General features: G+C 36.1%; 1 protein-coding gene across 2 annotated transcripts in view; it reads right to left on the reverse strand.

Annotated features, from left to right (window-relative positions):
• Window positions 1–310: 310 nt before the first annotated feature.
• Window positions 311–25743, reverse strand: part of LOC136054394 (guanine nucleotide-binding protein G(q) subunit alpha) — a 112383-nt gene continuing 86950 nt past the window's right edge. For both annotated transcript variants that reach the window (XM_065745662.1, XM_065745663.1), the window contains 5 exons: window positions 25366–25520; window positions 15316–15444; window positions 14316–14445; window positions 2641–2794; window positions 311–1350 (listed from right to left, as the gene is read on the reverse strand). In XM_065745662.1, coding sequence (XP_065601734.1) covers window positions 1160–1350; window positions 2641–2794; window positions 14316–14445; window positions 15316–15444; window positions 25366–25520 — 759 coding nt within the window. In that variant the 3' untranslated portion in view covers window positions 311–1159. The remainder of the gene's footprint in view (window positions 1351–2640; window positions 2795–14315; window positions 14446–15315; window positions 15445–25365; window positions 25521–25743) is intronic.

Consider the following 25743-nt stretch of genomic DNA (forward strand, 5'->3'; position numbering starts at 1 on the left):
GGTGCACCTTGTAGCACGTTCACGTACACCGTTGTTTTTGGTATTTGAAAACTGAACACTTTCTGATAAAGGGAACAATGGAGCTTATATTGTTTGTTTATCATTTGGCAGTTGACTCAATCAGGTCAGTTCCCAACTCATCAGTTTGGCATTTCAATCAGTATCTCATGTTTCAAGAGTATTCATTTTATATAAAGCCAGATTTGGCAACATTAGTTTGATACAATAAAAATTGGTTTTGTACTGTGAAAACAAAACAAAAAAACCCAACACTTAAAAAGAGCTCTAACTTAAAAAAAACAACAACAAAAAAAACCCCACACAACTGAAGAAAGAAAAAGAACACTGTTTCAGGCCGTAGCCACTGGGGAATATGTAGTGTCTATGACATTTCTGTTTGGCATTTGTGAATAACAGAAGAAAGAAAAATGGCACATGGCAATTTAAAAGAGATTCGATCACACTGAATGTACATCCTATGTTGTGGTTTAATTATTTCATTACTGTCTTCAATGCACCTTTTCAAACAATTAAATTTAGTATTCATACAAAACTGTAATTCTACTTTGTAATCTCAATATTCTAGTCACAAAGGTGAAGACAGAATGAAAATACTCATGTAAGAACTTAAAAATCACAGTATCCATACTTTTGATCCTTCAAAGAAGTACATACTGTAAAATTAAAATAGACTGATGAAATCAATTCTGATAGTACTTTCCTGACCAAATTAGTCAACAGAAAATATTTTTACCCAGGAATGTAACTGGGAGAAAAAGGCCATTGTACCTTTAAAAAGGGAGAGGAGGAAGGAGGAAAAGAGAAAGGGTTAGGGAAACAGGAGACAAGCTTGATTTTGCTCCAATAACAGAAATCTGCTATCCTTTCTAAGTGTATGACCGAGAATTTCAAATACATCGAGTCACAAGGTTTTGCCTAAAAAATGAGGAAATGTGCTGTGAATGTACTTCAGCATCTTTTGGCTTTCCTCCGTGTAGTTTAAATAAAATCATAATATTAACTACAAACTCTGTGGAGATTCACAGAGTCCAGGCCGGCAATAAATTAGTATTATGCAAATTGTTTTCACAGATAATACAGTCCCTCCTGTATATCTTCAATCACACAAAGTTGGTTTCGGAGGGCCTCCTAGGCACAGTTAGACCAGGTTGTACTCCTTCAGGTTTAACTGTAGGATTGTGTCCTTGACAGCAGCAAAGACGAAGCGGATATTCTCTGTGTCCGTAGCGCATGTGAAGTGGGAGTAGATAATTTTGTCACTGTCTGGATTCAGGTCTACAAACATCTTCAGGATGAACTCTCGGGCTGCTTGTGCATCCCGCTGTGGTCCTGGTAATTAAGAAAATAAAATCTGTTTTCTTACATTCAATTTAATATTTGAACTTCTTTAACAGTGAAATGTCTTTGTACCCTCTCCCAGCTCTTCATTCCAGGGCATGGCAAGTCTTCTAGTACTATAACCATGAAAGAATGCCTTAATGTGATACACTGTCCTTTGAACATGTTTTAGTCCTTCTTCCCATACTTTTAATACTTTACAACAGATCCACTTAGCGTAATTTAAATCACTCCAATTTGCCACCCTGGCCTGGAGTTCTCATTCCTATGCTACCTTCTCCATTGAGCTGTAAAACAGGAAAACAGAAAGGAGAACTGATCCACCTTCCCTAATCTGCCCACCTCTCACTTTGCCAGTGAACTGGAACAATGAAGGACTTCACAGCATGACCTGTGCAAACCACAGACAGTAACCCTACCTTACCACCAGAAAATATCAAATTGAACCATAACCCTGTCTGCAGAGTTAAGTCCAGCAAGATCTGTAGAATCAAAAGACAAGGACAGGAAAACCTCCATGTCTGAACTCTAACAGCTCTACCACTCCTCATTCTTTTTTTTTCCCCTCACCAATGGCAAAGGGCAGGAGAAACAGGGCTTCTCTGAACTGAGTGCTAAATATTGTCTCTTTTTTTTTTTTTTTTCTGGACAAGCATTTAATTCAGGTGTTATCACCCTTTAAGTGTAGATAACACAAAGTCTTATGGAGACTTAGTCACCTTGTCAACTAAGAAGTCTGTCATATGAAATAAACTCAAAAGATCAAGATTCTTCTTTCTTATACTGCCTTTTTTCTTCCACACCATCAAACTAAACTCACTTACAATTAATACAATCTGATTCTGCAGCCTGTTCACTGCTTCTAACAACTCTCAGATACACAGCCTTAAACAAAACCAAACCTCAAGTAAAGAGCATGTGAGACAATGTGTAAACACGAGGAATGTGCTTTCATTTATTTTTAGCTTTTATACTTCACTTCCAACACTCAATCCCACTTACAAAAATGAACAGAATCTGGTCCATTGCCAACATGAAGATACTCATCTTAAAATTCTCCAGTTGCCATGAAGAACTGGTTATTAAGTGTACTGCCCCCCTACAGATAGTAGAAAATGAAATCTACAGAATATACAGAAGACTTCAATCACATTTTAAAAAATGTAGAGGATTATAAATTGTAAAGGGTTTTTTTGTTTGTTTTTGTTTATTTTATTTTTATTATATTTTGTCAGTACTGCAGTGAAAACAGAAAATGAGCTCTAATGTCAGTATACTCACCATCATACTCTGGAAAATAATCAACTAGGTGGGAGTACATAATTTTCTCCTCTAAGAGATCTTTCTTATTTAAGAACAGAATGACTGAAGAATTCTGGAACCATGGATATGTGATAATTGTCCGAAAGAGTGCTTTGCTCTCTTCCATTCGATTCTGGAATAGAAAAAGAAAAGTGAAATTTAAGTGGTCAATCAAATACTTAAATAAATAAATTCAATCAACTGAAGCAATCTTACTTTAGTTGACAAACCGAGCAATTCTACGTTTTACAACTTTGTAGTACAATGTGATTCAACTACAGCTAATATGTAAGCAGTTAGGCAAACATGCAGGCATTTTCCTTTTGCAAACTCAACTCCTTAAGCATAAAGATGCATTAAAACACAGGTCATGAAAATGAATGATAGAAGAGATACAAATGTGAAGTCTAACAATGCAGAGCTACGACCAACCACCAAACTTGTGGCTACTGAGATGCACTTGATAGAAGGGACAAATATAACAGAGCAATATGTAAGGACCAATTCAAGGCTGAAAAATATTACTTATTTTACAGTCCTTGAATTCTAAATACAGAATTATCTAATTCGTAGAAAGATCAGCTTTAAAATAGTTGCAAGTACATTTGGTACCTCGGGATGCTTCCTCAGTGTCAAAGGCTTATAACAAAATCTTTTAAAAATGCAAATTCTTAAATTTGTTTCTAATATCATTGTGTCAGCCTTTAATTTATTGCTTAAGATGCTCCTTAACTGCTCTTTTCAGTATAGCTGAAATGTAAGCGAAGCCTTTTATTATGATTAAAAGAGCTGTTCCCTCAAAAGAATAGTTTCATGACCAACAGGAAGGAATTGGATCCTGCAGCTGTTGCTGTTGATTAGTCAAACAACAATCTGTTAGAAAACTCAGGCAGTTTTGCAATAAATGTATCTTTACTTGCATTAATTTGCATTTTAAAGAGACCAACAGTATGAACTAAAAAAGAAATAAGATCATTTTGTAGAAATTTATGGTTCGATGGTCATCCTTTATAGAACACAATCTTCAAGTGATTCATAAAACTTGACAGGATGCTGGAATGTGGATGAAAATAGAAAGCTAGATTTATAGGTCGAGAAGCTAACGCACAGAGTAAAATCTTTTTTTCTTCCAGTCAATTCTTATGACTTACATTGATTTCAGTTCTGCCAGGATTTTGTTCAGAAAGGAGAAAAACTGAAACATCAACATAGCTAAGCATAAAATCTAAGTCACTGAATTAACTATTAATCAGACCTCTTCACATTCTGTAAAGACTTCTTGTCTACTAAAGGGCTTATAGAGAGGTAATGAACAAACAAATCAGAGATGAAGTAGGTCTGTGATTTCAGAGTTTCATTAATTCAAAGTCAATCTGGAGTCCCCAAAAAGGAGACTTCCTCCTAAAAAAGCAACGTAAAAGAGCTGTTTTAGGAATTAATTAGAGCCTTGAGAAATCATTTGCAGAAGCAGTCAATCAATAACTGCAGTCTAGAAAACTGAAAGACTGCACAGCTTTCTGTATGTAGTTCAGAATGTCAGTAGTTGAAGTCAGTAAAATACTACCAGATTATCCCAACCTCCCTCGCTTCACTGTATTCACTAGTATATCTACAAGTTTCATTTCTAAAGAAGCCATTCACCTCCAAAATTCATCTTCCAACTATATTTCCAGGATAATCAATGCTAAATTACAGAATCACAGAATTGTAGGGGTTGGAAGGGACCTCTAGAGATCATCTAGTCCAACCCCCTGCCAAAGCAGCTCCCTAGCCCAGGTTGAACACGTAGGCATCCAGGAGACTCCACCACCTCTCTGTGCAGCTGTGCCAGTGCTCTGTCACTGCACTGTGAAGAAGTTCCCATGCACATTTGTGCAGAACTTCTTATGCATCAGTTTATGGCCACTTCCCCTCATCCTACTGCCACACTGCAGAGAAGAGTCCAGCTTCATCCCTTTGCCTCTTGCTCCTTAGATATTTATAGATGTGGATCAAATCCCCTCTATGGAGGTGGATCAGATCCGAAGTCTTTTTTTTCAAGGCTGAACAGACCCCGGTCTCTCAGCCTTTTCTCATAAGGAAGGCGTTCCATGTCCTTTATCATCTTTGTGGCCTTCCGCTGGACTCTGAACACGAATCTGTTTCTCATTCTTGGAAAGTAGGCTTTAAAGAGGCAACAGTGAACTGGTGCTCCTGTTAATTTTATATTAAGTTATCCAATTCTAAATAAAATCAAAAGAAATTCATTGACAGAACTCAATGACATTGAATTAATTCTTACTGAATGGAAAGTGATGGACTTTCTAGGAAAATATTACAATTTGCATTTTGTATTTATGGATTTTTTTTTCTGATAAATGTGTCATTAAACAACATAGCACAGTTAAAACAAAGAGAAAGTGGAACAGATACTTGTGGAGGTAGCCAAAAATACCCAACGCAAGCCCTAAAGCTAAAAATGATGACAATTATTCTTTATGTTATTAACAACTAAATAACCTAGATTAAGCAAAATATGCAGGTCACTAAGAAAGTAATGTCTTCTATTTACTTTCACTGAAATGACAACAGATAGTAAGAGCACAATACTAAAATAATATTTAAAATACATATATGCTGATACCTACTGAAGGGAAAACAGCCATTCCAAGCCAAAAGAAAACCAAAGTGCTTTGACAGACTAAAAAATACTAGGTTCAGCAGTAATCTGAAACAAACAGAAGCAATGATGGAGATTCACTCAAAAATATAACTGTCTAGAGTGTCATCTAGTGGGCAGAATGTAAGTTACATACTGAAAAAATGCTGTTATCGGTATTTTTCTTATAAGCTGCTAATAACTTCAGCAGTATCTGTTAACAAAATTAGAAATTCAACAATTGGGAGGGATTGAATTTCACTGAAGTGTTGAGAGAAGATGTGGTGAAGCAGACAAACATTCTTAAATTAACAGCTTTCACAGTATAGGTAATTATTTATGTAACAAATGTTTATTCAAGTGAGAGGACATTCAGAGATGATAACCACAGAATAGGAGGTTCTGGCACAAGAGCTTCATAAAAAAAACCCTTAAAGATCACAATATTCCTGAAGTTGCTTAGCATCAAGTAATACACTAAATTATTTTACATGACGTGGTGTGAATGCTTTTTGTCGGAAAGTATGTATTAATTAGGAATGTCTCCACTCTCCAAAAAAAGACTTCCAGCAATTATTTAAGCAGAAGAACTGCATGGCTGCACAGAAGACCCTAGAGTGTATTCCTTGGCTAATAGGGCTCCTAAGTACAAGTCGGGAAGTAACAAAGGAAATCGGAGGTGGGAAATAAGGAGAGATTCCTCTGCTATGTAGAAGAATAAATACAGTATCAAAACTGTAAGTGCTTCTGATTTTTACCACCACTATGAAATATAATCTTGAAGCTATACTGCTGTAATTGGCCATTCTGAGAAAGAACTATACTAGCAATATTAACAATTTTATGGATAACTCAAAAAGAGTAGGAGACTACTTCAAACACGGAGCTCAGAAATAATTCCTTTATTTGGTTTGCTTTGTCTCAAATCTTTCTGCAAATAACCCTAACAAAACAAAAACAACAACATCAGCTGATCAAAAACTTGGAAGTCAAATCCATTGCTGAGAATCATATTTCCAAATCACCTGGACAGAGATGTCTAACCACTTCAACAATATGAAGCTGAAGCACTGACCTTGAAAATACATTGCAATTTTATGCACTTAGCAAAGATAAAAATGAATCAAATCTGTAAAAATCAACATATTCAAAAACTACCAAATCACAAAAATATCACAATAAAAGTAATCTGAAAAGTGGTCAAAACTGCATTCTAAACACTGCTATCACCGTATTTTTAAAATATATATTTTTAAGAATATTTGATTGATTGGAATGAAATGAAATGAATGCTTTAATAAGATTTTCATCAATATCCACGTTCTTCTGAGAAAAAGAGGAGAAAACATATTTGAAATAAAACTGCCAATGAAAAATGCTGTTCTCTGATCAGTTTTTACATTGGTTGTTGAACAAAAGAAATGGCCATCTTCTTTGTCAGCAATTGCTGCCAACAGCAACATTTACCAGCAGCACTTCTGTCAGCTTTGCAAAGGGTTTATGAACATTCAACCTCTCATTTCCATTATTACCTACCTACTCTGACAAACAGATATAGGCTCCAGCTCTTGCAGCTGCAAATGCTTAACACTTTAAATTTAAAGGGTACTTTATCCACAAACCAAAAAGAGAATACATATGAATGTTTGTGTACACACAGCAGATAGTTTTGGCACAGAAGATTAATCTAGTTTACAAATAACAATGAGTTCTGGAGTTTTTATTTACTGTTAATATTGTTAAGCAATTATGAAGACCATTCGACTATGTTAATTATATCTGGGAGTTTCTATTATCCCTCTTCCCTATGCTCAATTGTTCTGGATTGCTGAATGTTGAAAAAGCAGACAACTGAAGAAATATGTTTATTCATGATGGAGAAAAAGTGCTCTGATCTCAACACCATTTTCTTTCCATCTTCATGCTAAGCCGTGTAGAACCAGTCTGTGAATAAGGAACACACAGTGCTCGAAGAAAAGTAGAAACATGCCCAGATGTGAACTGAAAGATAGTTCTGATGCAAAAATGAAACACGTTCTTCAGATAATGATCTCTGTGAAGAGTGAAAGTATTCTAAACTCTGTGTCCTCAAGCCATTCTTATTTTTGGCTTACATTAAAAGGAAGTCTGTCTGGAACACTGTACTCATTTGTCATCCATAACACATCACTCTGACAAACATTACAGAAGTTCCACCTAAAGGATGTGGATACTCTTTATTTTTAGGGATTTACTTTGTCCAGATTCAAAACATGAGCACATATGACTGCATCTACATTTATGCATGAATCTGTACAGATGATTTCACACACAACAAATACCAGTCCTGGGCTTCAGACATTCAAATAGTTTTAATATACTAGATACTGACTGAAATATTTTTTAACAAATCAAGAAACGTTGATCCATTCTACTTAGAAGAAGCTAGGAATAATAAGGTTTTCCATTAATCAAAACAACTGACATCCTTCCACAATGACTTTGCTCAACACATAAATGTTGCTTAAAGCCTCTGTTCCTTTAGTTTTAATTTGTATACGTGGCAGAGGCGCAGAAGCCCTAATTTTCTAAACACCCTTTTCTGCCTTCCAAGTAGTATTATTTCAAATAGACTCACAAAACAGTTCTTTAACGTAAATTAAGTACAGGGAAGAACTGAAGTGTTCGATCGAAACTGTGAATGTATCTATTAGAAGGAGGTAGTACTTTCTATAAAATTTAAATGAAAACTTGTTGATATCTTTGATAGCTAAAGGCATGGGAAGGAAACACTAGTTTAAGAGAAGTTAAGTCATGCATTACTGTTTTAAAGGTAATAATCTTAGCTGCAGCTACATTAAATAATTAAGAAATAGCTTTAGAACTGACATATTTTGCACTCTTCAGTATGTCTCTAGATAGTACACAGATGAGAACTTAGAGACTAGATGGAACTTCTGTAGAGTTAATCAGTGTGATCTGTTAACAAATGAATTGCTACAATGTTCCAGTCACATTTTCTTTTCATGCACACCAAAATTAAGAAATGGGACAAGTTTAGAAAGAAAAAAAAACGCTTACAAAAGGGCAGTTCTCTACTCAAAAATAAACTTCTTTGTAAAACAGAATTAACAGATAACACATAACCCTTTAGATGTTATAAATTAGGAATCTGGATAGGAAGTATCAAGGAATTTGATATTATAAGTAAAGATGATTTGTTCTACTTGCGTTGTTATTCAAGCTTAGTGAAAACCCAGCAAACAAACCTCCTACAAAATACAATTTTTAAAATATTAACGTTTGAACAAAGACAGTGACATTTCAGTTCATTTGAATGTGGTTTCATTTATCAATGAAAATAAATTCATTGACAAGAAAAAAAAAGAGAAACCACTGTTTTCCTAAGATACAGAGTTGAACATACAAGACACTTGTATATCCCTATCTAGCTTGCTCTGAAAGAAATGCCTCCTATTTATTTCCATAAAATTACAAAAGATATAAAAAGCACAACACGACATACTTTGCTTTGATAGAGCAAAGTATCAGTTACAAAACACTGTTTTTCAGCATAGTCACCATCACTAACTGTACATTTTCAACCATGACAAGAGTCTACATACAACATTCATAACGATTTGCACCAGTGGAGCTGATGCACTATCACTTTTGCTGAAACACATCACCCACAGCCTTCCTGTTCTCACATCCACTTTTTGTTCTCCATAAAACTTCAGCAAGTATCAAAGAACATCAAGAACCCCATTTTTTCCACGTAAAGGAAATTCAATTCTGCGTCTTCATATGCACTTCCATGTCAGATGCCATTCTGTCAAACTGCCCCTCTGCTGCAACCCGTCACACAGCAACAACAGGTAACAGAATATCAGTGGGAAGTTTCTTTCTCTATTGTCATTCTGCCAACATCTGGCTCTGATGTCATGGGATAACACTATAAAACAGGAGTCATTACTTTTGGTGCAGTCCTCAAAGAATTAACATTATGCATGTGTAAATGTGGATATTAGTGAAACTCCTTACTCAAATGTGAAAGTGGGCAGAATATTCATTTTAAACTTCAGCAACATTTTCTTCTTCCATCCCACTGAAAATTCACGTCTTAAAACTGCACTTCAGTAATTTTTTTAACCAGTACATATCAGCTTTGTCCAGAACAATCTAAACTGATATTTCTTCCCCAGTTCGTACTGCGCAATGGATAGTTCAAACTTCTACAGATTTTTTCATTAGTAAATACCTTATGATATTCAGTGCTTTTGTAGCTTTTCAGAATAAAATGACACCTCAAAAATACAGCCTTTGCTTTCCAATAATTCATCAATTTTTTAATTCTATTTAGCTTATTATTATGAGTGTAGGAGTGTTCTATACATTAATTAAGCGGTACTGAGGAATTTCACCTTTTCTGTTTTTCTCTGCCTATAAAAAGTTCGTACTTTCATTATCACCAAAGACCTACAGGAGCTACTCAGATTTATATACTCAGACTTCTAGCAGGTTAATGTGGAAGAAAAATATGTCCAAGCACGAAGCACATTTTCTTTTTTTCCCCCATGTCTTACCACTTAATAAGCTCTTCAAGGATTATCACAGAATTACAGAATGGCTTGGGTTGGAAGGGACTTTAAAAAAACATTCAATTCCAAGCCCTTAGCTGCCACCCACCTAGTCAAGCTATTTTGTATTCCCTCCAACTTGTCCTTGAACTCCTCCTGGGATGGGGCATCCACAGCTTCTCTAGACAGCCTGTGCCAGTGTCTCACCACCCTCCTCTCATATCTAATCAAAGCCTTTACCCTTTCAAACCATTTCCCCTTGTCTTATCACGGTCAGATCATTTAAAAAGTTGGTCTCCATCTTTTTTATAAGCTCACTTACTGAAAGGTCACATTATGGTCTCCCTAAAGCCTTTCTCAGGCTGAATAAGCCCCGTCCCCCAAGCCTCTTTTTAGGAGAAATGCTCCAGCCCTCTGATAATCTTTGCAGTCCCTTCTGAACCTGCTTCAACAGCTTCATGTCTTTCTTGTGTTGGGGGCCTCAGGCCTGGTCACAGTAATTCACAAGGCAGAGCAGAAAGGGACAATCACCTCCCTTGCTGTGCTGGACACCCCTCTTCTGATGCTGCTCAGGATACATTTGGCCTTCTGGACTGCACACATACACTGCTGGCTCAAGTCAAGCTCCTTGTCTAGCAGAACCTCCAAGATTAGAAAAAACATGTTTGGATGAATCCAGATTTTGAAATTATAAAGTGCTGTCTCTAGTTCTCCCACAACTGCAAATGCTTACTGGTCTACTGCAAAGCTAAAACTTACTTTGGTATTTATTAACTGTCCTACATAGGGCTCTCAAAATTGGGCAGTCTGAATGCTGTCTCTTTTCTACATATGACGTCCACTTGCAGAGTATTCACACTTTGTTCCTCAGAACTCTGAAGACTTAAGACTGCCAAGAGTATGAAGACAGATACTGAGCCTAACTCCAGTGAAAGAAAACCCTTGAGAGATATTAGCAAAGCCTCTCAACTCCATATAGCCCCATGTGATTTATAATCCAAACGTGTTTCGTTTGAATAGGCTAAACAATGGAAGAAACAGACTTAGCAGCTGAGAGCTTATCATGCACTACATTTTAAAATAGAGATCTGAATCTTAAGGGCTCTAAACCTATTTCAGAATGGTGAAGGGTTGTATATGTACACATGTACTGAATAAATTCTTAAGATTTATGTTTAGAGATTATAATTAGATTAATGAAACAAATAATAATTCTTAAGATTTATGTTTATAGATTAAAATTAGATTAATGAAACAATTTATTAGCTAAAAAGAAACCAACAGATGATTAAAAAGTATACTTTCCTTTGTAAAGACATCCAAGAGACTTCAGGCAATAACATACAGTGGACTAATTAGAAAAAAATAAAGTAGGCTGCCTGACAAAAATCATACTGTATAATCAGGCCATACAAGCAATGCAAACGGAGGAACAGATCACTGCAACTTGATGAGATATATCTTTAAAGTACGAGGCGCACAGATCAAAGCAGGATTAGATTCTATCATAGCATCACACTGATGCTGTACATATGAAGAAAGAAGGGAACTTACACAAAGTTTGGTATGGAAATTTTAACATCATTTCACAATTAGAAGAGAGATGCAAGAATCACCTTCAAAATGAACAACTTTATAGCTTTTACCTCCTTAAGGTAAAAGTAAATACTTGAAAAATCACATTTACAAGTAAAAATCTTTTTCTTAACAATGGTAAACAATTACAGAAAAGCTACCATAACTTGAGGAATGACTCTGGTCATAAGAGAGCTCAATCCTGAATGTGATCCTCAGTGTAACGTCCTTCAGTTGAGTACACAAACTCTTTTAGTTTAGAGTCAGAGAATCATGAAGATTAGAAAAGACCTTGAAGATCATCTAGACTATCAGCCTATCAATACCATGCCCACACAATCATGTCCCTAAGTGCCACATCTACTATTCTCTTGAATGCCTCCAAGGATGGTGAGTCCACCACTTCCCTAGACAGCCTGTTCCAGTCCTTTACCACTATTTCAGAGAAAGAAATTTTCATAATATCAAACCTCTATCTCCCCTCAGGTAACTTAAGGCCAGGATGCTATTAACTTTCTTGGCCCACTGGGCACACTGCTGGCTCACATTCAGCTTGCTGTTGGCTAGCAGACCCAGATCCTGCTAAAGGAGGCATTGCAACCACAAATACCCTGTTGTGGAACTTCAACCACTCATACATCTGCTCGAAAAGTAGAATGACGACCTGCAGGCAATCCAGGAGGCTCCTGGAATGCACTGAGGATAACTTCTTGCATCAGGTAATAGATGGTCTCTCACCAGTGGGGATGCAGTACTGGACCTGCTGCTTACCAATGCAAATGAACTGACTGATGACATCAAAACTGGAGGCTGCCTAGGCTGTAGTGACCATGCTACAGTGGAGCTCATGCTCCTGAGGGATACAAGAAAGTCAAAGAGTAAAATTAGGGCACTACATTTTAGTAAAGCTAATTTCCAGCTCTTTAGGGAGTTATTCAACAAAACACCCTTGGAAACCGTTCTGATGGGCCAAGGTGCAAAGCTGAGCTAGCAGATCTTAAGAAAGCTTTCCTCAGGGTACAAGAGCTCTCCATTCCCAGGTGTAGAAAGTGAGGAAAGGAAGGCAAGATACCAGCATGGCTGAACTGGGACCTGCCAGTCAAAATGAGAGCAAGATGAAAACACACACACAGTGGAAACAGGGACATGTACCATGGGAAGAGTATAAGAAAACTGCTGGGCTGTGTAGAGGTGGGGTCAGGAAAGCCAAAGCCTAGCTTGAACTAAACTTGGCAAGAGGTGATAAGAAAGGCTTCTACAGATAATGAGAAAAGGAAAGTCCAAGAGGTTGTACCCCCGTTTAGCAAGTGATACAGGCAAGCCTAGTAACAACAGTCAAAAAAGGCTGAGGTACAATTTTTTTTTTGCCTCAATCTTCTCTGACAACTGCTTGTCACAAGGCTGAAAAGGATGTGGGGGTACTGGTGGACAAGAACCTGGATGTGAGTCAGCAATGTACCAATGTACACTCACAGCCCATAATGCCAACTGTATCTAGGGCTGAATTTAAAGAAGCATGGCCAGCAGGCCAAGGGAGGTGATCCTGCCCCTCTGCTCTGTGCTGGTGATACCTCACCTGGAACACTTCATACAGACGTGGAATCTCCAGTGTAGGAGAGATGCTGACTTGGAGTGCTTCCAGAGGAGGGCCAGAAAAATGATCGAAAGAATGGAACACCTTCCCTGTGAGGACAGGCTGAAAGAGTTGGGGCTGTTCAGCCTGGAGAAAAGAAGGCTCCAGGGAGACCTGACAGCGGCTTTTCAGTGACTAAAGAGGAGCTATAGGAAAGAAGGGGAAGACTCTTTATCAGGGTCTGTGGTGAAAGGACAAAGGGAAATAGCTGCAAGCTTAAAGAGGCTAGATTTAGGTTGGATATAAGGAAAAAATCTTTCGCAGTGAGAATAGTCAGGCATTGGATCAGGCTGTCCAGAGATGAATGGATGGCCTGTTTCTGGGCACCTAGTGCTAAAGCTAACAAGAATAGAGCAAAATTGTGAGCTTCAAATAATTCAACTGAAGAAGGTATTGTTCTGTCTTAAAAAGTACGGATGCTCTAAGTCATGATCCACAAGCTGACATTACCTGATCAAATGGAAGAACAAGGGTTTCAGAAAGTCAGCTTACTAGAACAGGATACATATAATATAAAACTAGAGTTAAACTTTTCTTTAAGATTGGTAGCTTAAGAAGAAAGTTGAGCACACAAACACATCCAGAAACACTTACCTCGCTATATCAGCCATTCTCTTAAAAAATGAAATCAGTATGAACAAAAGCCATGAAAAAAATTTAAGTATTTTATTTTTGCCTAAATTTTTAAGTGTATGCTAACAGACCTGCATGGAACACTGAGTAAACCATAGAAGTTTGATATAGAAACAGAAAATAGATCTCAGAAAATTAAACAAACAAACAAAACCAAACATTAAATAATCTCTCTACTCTGCAAAACTGTATTCAAAATACTTGGATACTAATATGCTTTGTCCTCTCAGCTCATAGGTCACCAACAAATATTTACTTGTTTCTGCTATTTCAGTATGTCAATACAGTCTATGCTTTAAGTCAGCTGAGTGAAATTTATTAGTGTAGTGACTGTTCTAGAAAAAAATCTATACATTTCATTTTCACTGCCAGTTTTTGTGTATCTGATACTAAACACTAACAGCATAAAAGAGTCAAGAACACTTCTTTTTATTCAAGAATATTCCTTTTCATTGAATCCTCTACAACATAGCTCAGCCTTTTGATCTCTGTAGTACTTCTTATTCCATTACATGTAGCTGTGCATGACTGCTGGTAGATGGATTTGGAAACCACACAGGACAGGCAGAAGTATTTTTTTCTTTAAAACTGTTGCTCTGTGCAAGTAATTGCTTACCTCATTGTCGGATTCCACAAGCACTTGATCATATTCACTAAGAGCTACCAGGAACATGATCGATGTGACATTTTCAAAGCAGTGTATCCATTTTCTTCTTTCTGATCGTTGGCCTCCTACATCCACCATTCTGAAAAATTAACAACCACATTAACTCCATGAACACCATAAGAGATAAACACACAACCACATACATAACAAAAAAGAATTCAGTTGAAAACAGAGCTTGATTTGTTCCCCTTAATACCTTCTCCATTGAGATTGAAGTTTAATGGAATCTGGTGTAAGTAGAAAAGTAACCATATCTGATTTTAAGTTTGATGCGTTTTCTATATTTAAGTCATCATGTGTCTCTAACTTTTCAGATTTCTGAGATGCAAAGTCTCATGATACTGAGCCATGATTCTGGAATGTATACCCTGTATATTTAGCAAAGAAATGTGCACAGAATAGCTTTAGAGATCGGCCTCTTCCCTTCAAAAATTAAAAATGTTCAAATTTTCAAAAAGTCAAAGATTCTCACTTCATCCCATGTCAGTGTAACTCAGTTCTTAAGATGTCTAACTTGCAATTGCAAATGCGTAATTATTTTTAAGCAACAGTACTTGTACTCAAGTAAGGCTTAGTTTCTCTTTAGGAGAGTGATTTCTTGCTTATCATCAGCAACACCAGAGGTAATTTTACATCCCGTAATTAATATTAGTTAGATATATGATTGCATTTTTAGATTATTTAAGTTAAGTATTATTGAAAAGATTTATTGTAGATTTTCTATCAGTGTCTTAAAAAAAAAGGCTAACCAAATTGTCCTTCATCGTCTTGATGCGTTTAATATCAGCTGCTTAATAATTAACCACAAAAATAAAATGAACAAGCTTAAATTTTAGAAGCATAGAATTGCTTTTTTAAAGCACTTTTAATCAATATTCTAAATAGGGCACAATTAATGCAAAAGGGAAAAAAAGAAACAAAGTAAATGAGTGCTAAACTTTTTTCCTACCTGAAAATGACGCTTTGTAAGTCAAATGGATATTCAATGATTCCTGTTGTTGGAACTCGAACTCGAAGCACATCTTGCTGAGTTGGCAGATAGGTGGAATCTGCTATGCGGTCCAAGTCGTTAAGATAGCTATTAACAGGGAGAAACAAAAGGATTGCAAGACAGTGACACCATAATTTGACTGAGGAAAAGAGAAGGGGAGATTTGGGAGTAGAAGTCAGCTGTTGGATAGGAAGAAGTGCAACAAAAAGAGAGCATTACTGGCATAAAATAGAGGATAAAGTATAATATTGTGCTGCATTTCTCCTTCCTGTACACTTTCACAGCTTCAAGTAAATTCTACAAAATTATTCTGTCCGTTTAAAATCTGCTAGGCTTTCACATGCAAAATCACCAAAGCTTCAGTTCTTATTACGCATTTCTGGGCAACTTATAGATAAGAAATAATATAAAATGTGTAAGAAATATAAAATTGCACAGTTTTATCTGACAAGATTACACATTCCTTTTTTTTTTCCCACTTTCACATCTACACAGACATATAGATAGTATGAATCTGATATAGCGTATCTGTTCATTAAATGTATATGTATGTTTACTAGACATAAAACGATTGCAGGATAAATGGCACTGTTTGAAGATTAAATTAAAAAAAAAATCACGAAAAAGGAAAAAATTCACCCAGTGACAAATCAAAGAACTCTCCAGAGTTCTCATGTTACTGGAAGGCAACAGTAACCCCATGGTGGGACCTCTGGCATCTGAAATATCTGCACTCACTGAAGTCTCTAATCAAGTTAATAAGCCTAAATAATGTACATGGAACACTTCCCAGCTAGTTAGCAAGTAATCCAAAACTGCAATAAAACTACTAGAAAAGCAGTTCATTAATTATAACACTAAACTCTTCTACTGTGGTTTTCAATCACAAAGCAGCAATGTACTAGCTTTAATTTTAATTAGCTCTCATAAGAGAGAAGCTTCAAAAAAGACATGTACCAATGCGTGATGGTGACTGCCTGTTTGGGTATAGGAGCCGGCTGCTTCATGAACTGAGTGCACCAGGCAGCATGGGTTCTCCCCATAGCAGATGGCCCGGAGAAAGACTGCTGCAGCAAAAGACTTTCCTGTCATTTGGTTACTTAGAAGCTCAAGAATTAACTAGAGCTAGCCACTGCTATAATAAATTAACCTAAGAATGCCCTGATTTGTTGTAGTGAAGGGCAGCAATTGACTCTTTTTCTCATAGTTACAACTGAAGGCGCTCTTTAATTAAAAAAAACCCATACAATGAATTATACTATTTCTGAATGCCCTAAACGATTTGTTACTATATAGAGGAAACAAGTAATCCTGAGCAATGATAGAAACAACAAAAATACTGAAAAATCTGTTAGGTCAGGGAGCGAGCCAAAAACATTAACAAAAACATTTCCTCACCATGATTTAATTCATGAAATATTAATCTGAAAAAATATTGAATGTGAGGAAGTTACTCGTATTTAAAAAGATGTACTGAACCATGCATCTCGTATAATTCATCATATTCAGACGCTGTAACTCCAAAAATATTTTCTCAGAATACTGACTAGTTTTTGCCAATTAAAAAACTTTGAGAATCTGATTATTTCATCTGCCTTTGGGTGTTTTAAACTCAAAGCACACCATCTACTTCTGGGGGAAAAAAAATCATATAGGAAATATACAGCCACTACAGTAGGAAACTGATGGAGGCCTTGAAACACTATCCACCTTCTTTCAAACACCCACATCAGTTCTGTTATTATTTTTTCAAGGCTCCAGGGAAGCACTGTGAGTCACTACACTCTACAGCTGTATTCCTGACAGCAGAAACTGGTAGGTGGGGCATTTATACAGTTATACAGTTAACCGTGTTGCACTATTTGGAAAGCCTCCTTTGTGGTTGCCAGCCTGAGCCTGCTAACTAACTCTGAACAAAAAGCGGATTACTAAGATAGGCTGTAATGCACATCTTGTTGATTTTAGACTGGCAATAACTTAAAGGCATATTATTATATAAACAAGTCGCATTTGAGCTTCTTGAAACTATTGGAAGGGCAGATGAACATTCTTTTTGTCCTAGCACTGCTGTCATTAAGTTTCACAAGCATTAATTATCCTTAAAAAATACATTTTAGAATGTCAATGATTTCATTTTTTCTACTAATCTTTGTTCATTTTTTTAATATATATATATTTTTAATGAGACATTTCTGCTGAAGAATCACTTGAGTTGGAATTCAGATGCTAATGAAGCTTGCACATTCTTGCTCTGAGGCAAAGAAACAGATTTATTTTATCCTTCTTTGTATTTTCTACTACTTTAACAGTTCTGCAGAATGACTACTCCTGTTACCAAACTGTGTGTGTAATTTCACATTCTTCTAACAATCTAGAGGGGAGGTTAAATCATAGAATGATTAAACATGGGTGAAAAATATATCAGAAAAACAGACCGAAAGCTTTGACTGCAGTAGCAACATGAAGTCCCTTTCAAGACACTCTAAAATCACTCAAATATGTTTCTCTTAAAATTCATGCTATCTCTAAAAGAAAGTAATACAATTATTTTGTATTAACTGTGTAATGGTATACTTTAATGTCCACAGAACAATACAGACTTAAAAACAAGGCATCTTCTCTTTTCCAAGCACAAGGACAGACATTTACATTTCACTACAAGAGGTGGAGTGATGGTTTGATTTTTCTTAGTAACTTACTTGCTGGATTGATTTCACTGTTTCAAAATGCTGAGATGAAATACAGGTATGTAAGTCCGTACCAAAACAAACAAAACAAAAAACCCCAACACAACAGCAATAAAAACGAACAAAAAATCCTGAAATACCATTATTACTTTTTAAAAGAGTTTTCAATGTCATTATATCAACAGTGGGAACAGCTATTCCTGTAAAACTGAAAATTAATCACTGCAATTACTAACTTTAATACGGTTTAATTGCTGCAATAAAGACCTATGTTCTTGAGTCTTGTTCATACCAAAAGGGGTGGAAGTTTAAAGCTATGGTTTAAAGAAATTCTTTGATTAAATGGGAATGGCATGACCTACACTTTAAGCATCCTAAGCTTATTAAACAATTACAGAAAATATCAAGCAGCAATTTTAAATAAGAACATGAAAACATATCAGTGAATGCCAATTCTATTCTATCTATAGCTGTGCAGGTTCAAGGTCCACTCTAGCTGCACCTTTCTACTGAAGCCACTGATTTTTCACTTGTAAAATATCTTTGTAATACATTTATCTTGAAATTATTTGAACAATGAAGAAATGCTATTAAAACTGTACAAATTAAGCAAGCTTATTTTACAGAGATGCGGGAAGTCCATAACCTCCAGCAGGAAGCCAGGGTGGAGTTACTTCCTCCAGTAGCTTATCTACAATCAAGACAGAACAAGTTACAGTTATGAGAAATATCTTAAGAGGGTCTGAATTCAGATAGGTGATGAATGAAGAAGAATAAGGATTTTATTCTATTTTTTCCACATCTGTTTATTACAAGCCTGACTCAGTGTGGCTTTGAAGTGCTTACCTAATGTCCTAAGCAAACTAATGACACTCACACACAAGCAAATTCTGTGCACTTATCGAAAAAAAAATATATATCTAGATATAGAGTGCACAGCGTATTTTAGAAAACTGTAAGAAGTAATTTTTAAATAGCCCTTGTAAGTTTTACTGCATGCATGTATACACAAACACTGTGATCAGCCTTTCTAATACAAGTGACTCTTCAGCATATTCGAGAAATTAATGCACAAGCATTCTTTCATCGTGAAAAGGCCACAAATAAGAATTTTCACCAAAAAAGGGTAGCCAACCTTTGACAAAGGGAGGTGTTTCCTTAGTTTATTAAATTCAAACTTTAAAACACAGATGATGAGATGGATATTGGAAATATCTGGACAAATGCCTTGTGACCTACTCCAAAAGCAAGAAACTGGTGTTATGAAGTGAGAACTCACTTCTGTGGTCAGCAGCAACTGCACAAAAGTCTGAACTATATGGCAATCTAAATGGATTTTTGTCACCTGCTAAGGAACATTTTTACTTTGATATTTTGTAGTTACAGGGCCCCTCACCACAACAGCACCTCATTCTGGCAAGCATTACTGAAAAAAAAACAATCAAACAAACAAAACCTGCATAAAATTACTTTAAAAATAAAAGATGCCAAATCACATAGGTCTGACTACATTTATAGCGAAGACCCAGTTTTTAAAGTTAATTATACTTGTAATTGGTTTTATAAAAATGAATTTTAGTGTCTGCTGAGGTAATTTTCCAGGAAGTTGCTATAGCAACAGGCACAAGGTGCATTACCGAGGTAATCTGTGTGTAATGAGCAGCTGACAGAAGCTCTCTCCTGACGTCAAGAATAACTCTCTAAGCCCTGTAGCACACTGGTTATCTGCAAGCTGGCCTGAAACAAGGAAGTCTTTTGTTTCCTAGTCAGCACTGAGAGAGAAGTAATTATTTTTAATGCACTTTACACTACTTATGACAAGGTCCAAATCCACAGTCAGCTTTCAAGAAAGCCAAGCCATGAAGGCGCTAATGATAAGACCTGAAAGTGTTTCAAACATACATAGTACAAAGTAAACAAAAAGAATGGGATAACAGATATAGACTGACTGGCTCTGTATTTACTACAAGCCCTTCTCATACAGAAAATGGGAAAGAAGCGTGACTTCTAACTTTATAACAAACACCAGAGAAGTTTTAACCAATAACCTTATCTAAGAAGTTAAATACAGGTCCCTTTCACCATAATCGAGTTCAACATCCTCCACTCTGGAGAGCTGCATCAGCTAGATAATGAAAACTATTAAAAACATACTTATTTTCAATGAATGAAGTCCTGAAACATCTTCAACATGAAGACACACAGGGCAAACACTTCAAACAAGCACCTTCCTCCAGGCATTCCCCAGCCTGAGATTTTGTTACAAGTACAATGTGATAGTAAAGCATCTTCTCAAGAATAAATCCGTAAGATGAATTTTTTAATTTCTAAATTAAATTTAATGCATAGCCTAATTAATCAAGGGAATGCATTAAGGGACTAGGAGACAAAGGCAGGAAGAGCTACAGCCTTCCTCTATCTATAAGTTACTGTTATTTGCAAGTCTAAACGTAAGATTGCTCTCTTCAGTACTGCCCAATAACTCTTGTTAAAATCAAAAGGAAAAACTTTGTTGCCGTGTGACAAATGGGGACCAAGATGCTCATTAGTACACTAATAAGTACTCTGCTTAGAAGGAATTTGTCTGCAAGATCTAAATGAACACAGAAGAAATTCCTGGAGAACGCACCACTTCTGGAACACAGTGCTGAGAAGGGATGTGACTAGAAGCAACCTTCAAAAAAAAAATCTCTAAAGCAAGCCAAACATGTTGAGATAAAACTAACTATTAACAGTGGTAAAAGGGTTAATCTTCAGCTAGTAAAGATGGCTTGTTATAACCCAGTCAGCAAACAAAGAGACTTTTTCCTTGATCTGTATGAGAAAATCAGAGTACTGCTCAAGAGGAAAGGGACAAACCCATGGAACAAACAAAATGAAAGTTGCTTTACAGAAATTATGTTTGGAGATTTCAGTATAACTGCAGCTATAATGGCAAGGCTTATCAAGAAGACTTCATATGCAAACATTACAGTTTCAGTAAGCAAGATATATGTCATGTGACTGACTTTTTCCAGGTATGACAATTAACTGTAAATGTTTACAGTTTTTAAACCCTAAAGCTCTTGGCTTTAATACAATTTTTTTTTTCTGCTAGGTTAAGACAGTTCATACATATGGCACTCTTCAAAATGATCGCCATCATACACATGTCACTGATAGTTCAATTCAAACTAAAACACCAACTAAAGCTTAAGACTAAGGCAAACTATTAAATTAGACTTGCTACACTTCTGTTCTTTGGCTGTTCTGAGAAAGGATGAGGTAACTCATACTGCTGCTGGGGTTCGGTACCTTTCTTTTTTGTTGACATTTTAATTCAGTTGTTTCCTTTCTTGTTGTTTTTTAATTTTTGCAACACACTGGACTGGCCACAAACTAGGACTGATTTTGATCATATGTTGGAAACAAACTCTAAGAAGAAAAGGCTTTTTTTATGCCTTTTTATAAATCCATAAAAATTTCTTGTCTCTCAACTCCACTCATGTATGTAGGTGCTTTCAAAAGTAACGCATTCTATTTATTAATATGGAAACCACAATAGATACGAAGAGCACAATAATACTATTCGATAAAGCAATGTTTCAGCTACAAAACACTAATTTTGAGCAAACACACAACCATTAGCTACACATGTTCAGCAGCAATGGCCATGAGCTTGCATGCCATGCTTGTAACAATCTGCACAGTGGCTGTTGCTGTCACCACTGCTGAAACACATCATCCACTGCCTCACTGTGCTCACATTCACTGTTTGGTCCCCATAAATGTTCAGCAAATGTAGAAGAATGTCAGGCAATTTTTTCGGCACTGAAGAATTCAATGACACACCTTTGCTTCATACACACCTCCACATCAGACACCGTTCTGTCAGACTGCCTCTCTGCTGCCCTCTGTCACACAGCAGCAAAATGTAATGGAGTATTGGTGGGAGGGTTCCATCTCTACTGCCATTCCACCAATATCTATCTCAGATGTTGTAGGCCAACATAATAAAATAGGGGACGTTGCTCTAATGTTTTACGATAGCTACTCCTGAAGTTGTCACAGTGGGATTCTCCCGCTCCATGGAGTTGCCAGAACAACTAAAAGACAATCATCCTCTTTGGTAACATAGCGCAGTGTAAACTGAAGTACTTTTCAGCATACTAACAGAAGCTGCAAACAGAACTAAATGTAAAACAGAAATTCACTTTCAGAATTTCTGTAGTGGTTTGCAGTTTGGAGCATCTATACCACTGGTGAGATTAAGGTGCCTTTAGCAGTTTCTAGAACTACCTAATCTTAAGCTGAAGTAAATACAGTAAAGGTAATATTTTTGAAGTAAGTTGGGAGGTGGAAGAATCTGAAGTATGTTCTTTTTACCATTAACCCATTCAAATCCTGTATGTCTTCCTCAGTTTCAAATTTATGCATGGCAAAACACAACTTTAGCAAAGAAGAGCAAATAAAAAATGCTTCTAAATTTTTTTCTTAATAGAAGAGTGGTTAAAAACTATCTAGATATTAAAAGCACAAATTGTAGAAACATGAAATGGGTTGGGTTTGGGCTGAAATGGACTTTAAATATTGTCCAGTTCGAACCTCCTGCCGTTGGCAGGGACACCTCCCACTAGCAATGTAACAGATCCTTTTTAAGATTCCCACAGGCTTCTGATGCCCTATGAATTCCCTACAGCTTTATGAAAGAATGAATGTCCTGATCACTAGAGGCAGTACTAGAAAACAGTAAACTGTTTCCTATTCTAACCTTTCCCTTTATGGGTTCCAAAGTACATTCCTTTTAGCACACAGTAATTCCACTGAAATGCACCTACTTGGAAAGTGTAACATGGAAGCAAAACTTTTTAATAGACAAATATGAAGGAATTAATTTTTCAGCTGAAGTTACAACACCTATCGAACTCTGAAGGAATACTGTGACATAAAAACCAAAACCACAAGTGACCAAGGAACTATGATTCTGAAGATGTTCTCAGAGTTATGCTTTTCAACAGACTCAAATCACATGACCACAGGTATACTCACAGTTATATCATTACACAATAAAAAAGAAAGGAAAATAAAACTATGTTGCTCAAGGTGATAGCAAATCCAGAAATAAAAACTTCAAGGATTCTCAACATGTGTGAATAAACAAGCAGAGCATTAGACACTTACTGGCACAGATGACCTAATGGTGTTATTGAATAGCGGCATATATAACACACTGAGGAATTTGGGGGAAGGGAAATTATTTATCTGAAAAATAAAACACTGCTAGGGAAGAGTTGCTGAGCAGTTATTCTCTGATATCCTCATATAGTAAACTATTAAAGCCTGCTTCCTTAACCTTGGTTGAGATACTGTCACCCAACACAACACATAAAGAAAGATCTCAGCTCACACAACTATTGTCAAGGCTATCTTCACTGTGGTGTTGGTTAACATACTGTGAACACTATCTCTGAAGCCATAAGGGGAAGTGGTTTAGTGGTAACTAAGTGAGTTAAGTCACGAAGTAACGTATACCAGAAGTTAATACTCTATTTATCTGATGCACTCTTGAATTTACCACATGTAAGTCTAGAAATTACTTTAAAAACAACAGAAAAATCCAACTTTTAGAATATTCGATGGTAAAAAAAACAACCCAAACAACCCAGAATATATTTACTGAGCTACCAAGAGTTTCAATTCAACTCCAAAGGCTCAGAAAACTTTCTCTTAGTCTTTATCCTTCTCTGTTCTGGTAAATGCACATGATGAATTCTTCCATGGTACTAGCAATGGGTTATAAAACCAATGAAAATGACAAAACAAGTCAAATGATAACAGAAAAGTTCAGAAAAATACGAGCTATGTTAGAACCAGAATCATTACTCTGGAACACTAACAGAAGAAAAAAATGTAGAGGAAGAGATTGAGAGAGAAAATACATAAAAAGTGGGGGAAAAAAAACAGTATAGAGAACAGATTGCAAATACAATTATTGCAAAAATAAAAAAATTGTGAGGAGAGAATAATATGAGAGATGAATGAATAACACGTGACACAACAATACATATGCTTAGATCATATACAAGAGGACAATAAATCACTGCTTCTCCTTTAAACATATCAGAAGAAAGTACTGTCTTGCCAAGTCAGTGAGCATTGGGTGCTTACTTCTGTCTTACTGCCTTGTGAACCCCAACTGTAAATTTTAAGCATCTTTTTCAGCTTCATTGTGATACACAGACTTAAGGTTAGCAGAATCTATTTGGGTATTCTATTGCTGATTCACGATTTAAAGAAATTCTACTTGCAAGCATAAGTAAATTAGAGGATCTTATAAAAAGTAACATATAATGATTCATAATTCTAATGTTTCACTACTTCTTCAGAAATGGATTTTGCTGGACTCTGTTGTATGAACTATATTATAGTTAAAACCAGCAAATTTGCAAACCCTCTCAATATACTGCTGTATCTGTTGAGCTCTAAAATTAACCCATTGATTGGTATGTTCACTTTTGGCAAATCACTGCTACTACTAATTTGCTGCCATAGTGCTTAATAATTTATTCTTTAATTAAGCAATAATGCTTAATTAATTACTCCTCATTCATTTTAATGATACTCAGAAGATCCACTTGTACCCCCAAAACAAGAGTTTAACATTTGATACCAATTCTTGTCACACAGGCTACTGTATTGCTGTTGATATACAACACGTAGATATTAAAATGTTCTTACTCTACTTTTTTTTTCTGTGGTTTAAAATTTCAGTACTTCTTCATTAATGATTGCCTTTCTGACAGATATGGTCTTCTACAGTTTGGCCTTGGTTCCACAAAAGAAAGGCTGCTCAATAAAACAGAAGATCACTTGCTCCATACTACTTGTCTCACTACCAGGATTGTAAAAGCAGCCTGAGAGAGGAAAAGTGAAAATCTAAGAAGAGAGAAATCCTAAAAGACTCTTTTTTTATGAATCCTATGAAAATTGACTGCAGTTCCTGCATTAAAGTACGTGAAATTACTCTTGCCCAGCTTGCATTTTTGAACATATGTCAGAGGAACTCAGGAAAACAAGGGCTTTCTACTTTGAATCTATCACTTAGAATTTTACTTTAGATTTTGAATGGTACCTTAATTTCATTCTGGGAAACACATACACATTTACTAATATACTAGAAGCAATCCGCAACTTAGAAGCAGCTTTTAAATTACATTTGGCAAGTCTACTTCTGTGCTGCATAGGCGTGTAAATATATACAAAGTTTAAAAAGCTAAAAAGTGAAAACAACTTTGCAAGAAACAAAGTGAGATATAGTTGTTTGTTGCCACTGTGTACTTACTATTTAGTTGAATCTGATAGCTGATATTCCCGTCGTCTGTCATAACATTCCTGAATTCCAGGGTCATTCCATAGGCTTCTTATTGCATCTACATACGGGTTCTCAAAAGTTGACACCTTCTCCACGTCGACTTCCCGCACTAACTGTGCATGAGCCTAATTGAAACAAAGTAATGAAATTCAGATCATTTTCCACGTTTGCAGATAGCTCATATATATCAAACATGATTAACAGGAATAATTTTCAGAATGGCCATCTCACCAATATGCATACAGAAGCTGGAAAATCAAGTACTATCAGGAAGGTTGTGAAGACGGGGAAAGGGGACTACCAGTGTAAGCAGTTCTATAAAGAAAGAACACAGGAACCCTTATTATT

This window comes from Cyrtonyx montezumae, unplaced genomic scaffold (genome assembly GCF_038088225.1).
Source record: "Cyrtonyx montezumae isolate F1298 unplaced genomic scaffold, pur_monq_1.0 scaffold_36, whole genome shotgun sequence".
NCBI classification, from domain to species: domain Eukaryota; kingdom Metazoa; phylum Chordata; class Aves; order Galliformes; family Odontophoridae; genus Cyrtonyx; species Cyrtonyx montezumae.